At 32.2% G+C, this 5396-nt stretch overlaps 1 protein-coding gene across 1 annotated transcript; it reads right to left on the bottom strand.

The window, feature by feature from the left end:
• Nucleotides 1-3791: 3791 nt before the first annotated feature.
• Nucleotides 3792-4480, bottom strand: LOC131655220 (17.1 kDa class II heat shock protein-like). Its single transcript, XM_058925110.1, has one exon. It carries the CDS (start codon nucleotides 4419-4421, stop codon nucleotides 3957-3959), a length of 465 nt encoding a protein of 154 aa, XP_058781093.1. The 5' UTR covers nucleotides 4422-4480; the 3' UTR covers nucleotides 3792-3956.
• Nucleotides 4481-5396: the final 916 nt, after the last annotated feature.

Raw genomic sequence — 5396 nt, 5'->3', positions numbered from 1 at the left:
TCAAGCGTTGTAGCATTTGATGCTTTAGACATGTGTACTTTTTGTTAACTACTTGCTTCTTTTGAAGGTTCTTTTGCAACAATTAGCTTACCTTATTTGAATTTCCTCCTTTGTAATTTTAATTATTTTTTAGGCGAGACCGTTTATGAAGTTCGGCATTATAGGAATGATATAATTTTTAGAGGAAATACACATAGAAGCACAAGTATAGATATTGCAAATAGAATCATAGAGAAAGTGATATATAGAGGGTGGTATTCACCCAAATTAAGAAAGCAAATAGCTACCTTAATGTGTTAGTTAGTATTGGTGGTTATTTTGGATGGTTGGATCTTGGATCACCTTGTAATTAGACTGTTTTTTGAATTAATAATATATCCCTTGATTCAAAAAAAATTATTTTTTAGGCGTATTCCTCCATGTTGCCCTAATTGAATGAATTTCTCGCTTAGGGCGTGTCCCTCAAGCGCGCTTGGGGCGAGTTGAATTTTCTTTATCAAGGCTCCTTTGATGAAGGTCCGTAGATTATGTGCCTCATAAGAGGACAATGATCCTTTAGTGAAAGTCCAAAATTTATATGCATGATATGGCGACTAGGATCCTTATGTATAGATCTAACATTGACATGTATGATAAGGTGACAAAGATCATTCAATGAATGTCCAAAATTAATATTTGATCGTGAGGCCATCAATGTTCAAATTATCTTAATAGTTAACCCTTTGTATTCAAGGTTATTTAAGGTAAATGATATGTGCCACTATAACAATAAACATTGATGCTTTACTACTTTTCTTACACTTTTGTTGATATTTGGAGGTGGAATTTGCAACTTTATGACTTTATCGTTTGAATTGCGAACTTTATATTCAGGTTCATCTTTATAAGTTACAACAAAAAAATAGCACCAGAGTAGAAGCAATGACAAAAAAAATACACACCCCTTCTTTCACCAATAAAAAATACATACCAATAAATAAGAGAGAGTTATTTGATAAATATAATTGTTTAAAAAAAATTTATAAATCAAACAAAGAATAGGTAACATAACAAATAAAGAAAAGGAAATAAGAGTAAAGGAAAGATGAAAAAAACCATAAATAAATAAATAAATAGCGGAAATATAAAGAGATAAGGATTAAGATAATTGCACTAGAAATTTATAGAGGTTCATTCCAACCACCTGACATACTCTTATCCCAAATAATTTCTTATTGAGAGTTTCTATTATAAATGTGAGATTTTTCATAGGTTATGTCCAAAAATCTTCTTACAATTAAATTGAAGTTTCACACTGACAATCCTCCAAATGAAACACGAGATTTAACACTAGGATCATTTTGGAACCTAGCGAGTGCTTTTATACGTGGCTAAACTCACAAACAAAAAAAAGATCTTGAAGGATACTATAGAGAACTGAATGAGAGATTTTACATCGGACTAAACTCATAAATCAAACGAAGACTTTGACGTATAATCTCACGAATCTATAGAAAGCTCTTATTGAGTTGCTCACAAACCAAACAACAACTTCTCACAAGACATATTACACTAGAGATAAATTCCTCTTAAGTACGCATGGTCGGAGGTTTTGTCGGTGGAGGTAACTCTAGATCTTCCCAGAGGAAATACGCAAGACAGGTGTTTACAACAAATGTAATATCTTACGGCTTCTCTATAAGCTCTCAAGGGAAAACATGGGTTAATATCTCCTTCTCCGAGGATGGTGCCCTCGACATCAAACCTCACGGCGATGGTCTCTTGGTCATCATTGTACAACATTATAACTGGAACAACAAGTGTGTCCTGATAAATCCTGGAAGCTCTACTAACGTCCTATTTTGGGACACCTTCCAAAAACTGCAGCTAGATCCGAACGACATAAAAATGTTTTGTGGTTTTTTAACGGGGTTATCACGCGGACATGTACAAATAATGGGTCACATAAACCTGGAAACCACCTATGGCGAGAGAGCAGACACCAAGGTGGTAGGCGATTGACGCTAGCTACCTCATTGTGGACGCCCTATCACCATACAATATCATTATGGGCGATCGACTATCAACACCCTTGAAGATGTTGTGTCCACCTTGTATCAAACCTTAAAATACCCGTTCTTTAATGGGAGAGTCTATACGAGTCGAGCAGGCCAACAAGTAGCTCAAGAGTGGTATCAAATTTGCCTAGAGGAACTACTTGGAAAGCCTCAATGCAAGAATCTCTCATTCTCTTGGAGTGGGTGTGGGGACCTTAAGATTGTTGGATCTGATTCTCCAACACGGAAGACGAGGCAATGCGTCTTCACTCTTCATGTGGGATTTCTCTCACGGCCGTGCTTGCTACAAATCATGGCCGATCAAGGTTGTAAGTTTGTATTCTCCTAAGGTTTGACATTTTTTGAGTATTCTGATAGTCTGTTTTTATAGTCTATTTTGAGATGTTATTTACTTTTTCACAGACACTGTTATTGTTCCTTATGATGAGGAAACTTCTTCAGGAAATGGCCAAGTTTTTAGTGCTTTGACAAGTGACCTCTTTTTCTTCCTCGACTCTCTTTTAAAGAGAGGAGGGATGCAGTACATGCACACACTCCAACGTTTAAGTCAGTGATTATTAGAGATGAGAAGCATACAATTGTTAAGAAATTTGTGTGTATCTCATTTGATTTGTGTAACCCTTTTATAGCAATTTTTCTAGAATTTTTATGGACCCTTATTCTTTGGTTTTTCATCTTGATCCTTGGTATAACCAAGTAACATAATATAATTTGTTCTATTATCTGATTTTCTCTCTTTCTCTATTTTGTTCGGGCCAGACACTACCTCAAAAACATTACTTGCTAGATCTTAAAAATTTTTAAAAGTGTATTTGGATGAAGCATTTTGATGAGGGAAAATAACTTTTTGAGAAAACTAAAAATGACTTAACTAAAATTTATTGTTTGAATGAAAAATATGAAGAATTATTAAAATGGTATAAATTTATAAAGTATTTTATTCAAGTTAAATTTAAAAAATTTTAAAAATCACACCAAAACTAAAAAATTTGAAATTGCTCATTCATTTTATAAAATGTAAATGTTAAATTATTTATTATTAGTTTTTCATTTAAAATATGATCTCATATTTTATAAAAAAATTAAATTCACTTCAAATTTTTCAAAAAACTACAAATAATTCTCTAATAATTTTCAGTTTTTAAAATTGATCCGTTCAATTTTTTTTGAAAATTACAAATTAATCTTTACTTTTCATGTTTTTAATTTGGACATAGTTTTGAAATTTATAAAAATAATTTCAAAAATTTAACGATTCATTATATAAATATTCCACCCAAATAAAAATTTAAAATTTAATAAATTTCAAACAAAAATTTAAAAATTAATAAATTTTAATTTAATTATTTAAATTTTTAAAATTTAGAATTTTTAAAATTCTCAATTGCGCTGGAGATGGTCTAAGCTGTATTTAGCTATATTTATCCTCTAACACAATGCTTTGATTTCAATTTGGCCATTTCTATTAACCTTTGTGATCTTCTAGATTAATTTTCCATCAGGCCATAAACTGGAAACAAGATAGAGTAAGATTACTTCCTGGGCAGATATGAAACCTTAAATTTATCTAATATTCATTCTCAACTAAACATTATTTTATTATTGAGGTGTGCCGTAAATTATAGATTGAATGTCAAGTTCCAATCTAACTAAGATAATATACTCTAGTACGGTGATGCTTTTGCACGCCTCCTCCTTAATCATTATAAAAAGAAATCTACCAAACAAAGAGCATGCCTTAAAACTGTTTCATAAGTTCAAATTCATATTGTTACACAGTACATTGCATGATCATAATCATATAAGGAGAACTGCAAAAACACACAGCCATTACCACACAAACCAACTATAGAAAAACAGACACAACTTCTGATTTGTAAATATGAAATGGAACACCGATCAAGCAATCTTAACCTCAATAGTCTTGGGTTTCTTAGGTTCAGGTGGAGGCAATTTATTAACAGTAACTGTTAGAACACCGTCTTGACAGATAGCAGAGATAGCTTCAACATTAGCATTCTCAGGTAACACAAACTTCCTCATAAACTTACCAACCCTTCTTTCCATCTTCAAATATTTAACACCTTCTTTCTCTTCTTCTCTCTTCCTCTCACCACTTATCAATAGCACATTATCATCTTCTACTTGAACCTTTATGTCACCAGATTTCAACCCAGGCATGTCCACCACAAACACGTATGAATTCGGATACTCCTTTACATCAACGGGAGTTGCAGCCATTGCTCTTGCGTCGCGAACATATGTTTGTGTCGGCGCGTTTAGATTCTTGTCGGTTGTGTCGTCCATAATGTGGTGGAGAGTGTTGAAGAGTGGAGAATCCAAACCCATTAGCCTGAAATCCATTGCTTTCTTTGTCGGAGTGATTTTGTGTTTATCTATTTTATTATTTATTTTTTTGTATGAATGAATTGAAAATGGAGAATGTTTGACATTTATTAGGGTGGTAGGAAGATTATGGAAGGTTCAAGAGAAAACAGAGCGCATTGGAAATGAAAATTCTAGGAGTTTCCATCACAAAACTCAATTTCTTGTAGATTCTATAATAGAAGAGAAAATGATAAATATTTAGGGATTTCTTATTCCGACACACGTTTTTTAGTTACCATGCAAAATTTCAAAAATATTTTTGAAAATTAAAATTACATTTTCGTTATGCAACTCCACATATGTATTATTTTACCATAAAATTGATATCGAAAATACACTTACCATATAAATAAGAAATATATTTCGGGTTCCTAAAAAATAAGTCTGCATCGTGCTTCCCACTTGTTCTAGCCTATGATATACTATAATTTAAAAATGAGAATTTTTTCCCGTACTGTCACCCTACCAAAAAAATTTCTCAATATGCCACCCCAAAATTTAAGTCCCAAAATGCCATCTTTTTTACACTTTTCAGAGGGTGACCGCCGTTTGCAACAGAGGGCGTGCAGAGCCCTTCATAAGGCCGCCGTTTGCAACGGAGGGCACCCTTATTTCCCCCCCCCCCCCCCCCCCCCCCCCCCCCCCCCTTTTTTGTATTATTTTGATTTTTTAATGTTTTTTAAATATTTTTTATTTTATATAATTATTAAATAATTATAATTTAATTAAATTATTAAAAATAAAAAATAAAATTTTAAATTATATATTCTTACAATAATATTATTTAATACATAAAAGAACAATAAAATTTAAAAAATATTGTAGAATAAAAATAAATTATTGATAATGAATAGTAATATTTTCCGCCAAAAATAAAATATTGTACTATAATTTCCCTCCAAAAGTATTGGTAGAAGAGGTCTGATCTCCTATAAATAGAGATATGTGAAG

Source organism: Vicia villosa, linkage group LG3 (genome assembly GCF_029867415.1).
Source record: "Vicia villosa cultivar HV-30 ecotype Madison, WI linkage group LG3, Vvil1.0, whole genome shotgun sequence".
NCBI classification, from domain to species: Eukaryota; Viridiplantae; Streptophyta; class Magnoliopsida; order Fabales; family Fabaceae; genus Vicia; species Vicia villosa.
Note: the sequence above shows the minus strand (reverse complement) of the source record. Positions and strands in the feature narration are given on the sequence as shown.

Bases quoted from the DNA above. Each gene is read 5' to 3' on its own strand.
- LOC131655220 (XM_058925110.1), bottom strand. From the start codon at position 4,421: ATGGATTTCAGGCTAATGGGTTTGGATTCTCCACTCTTCAACACTCTC.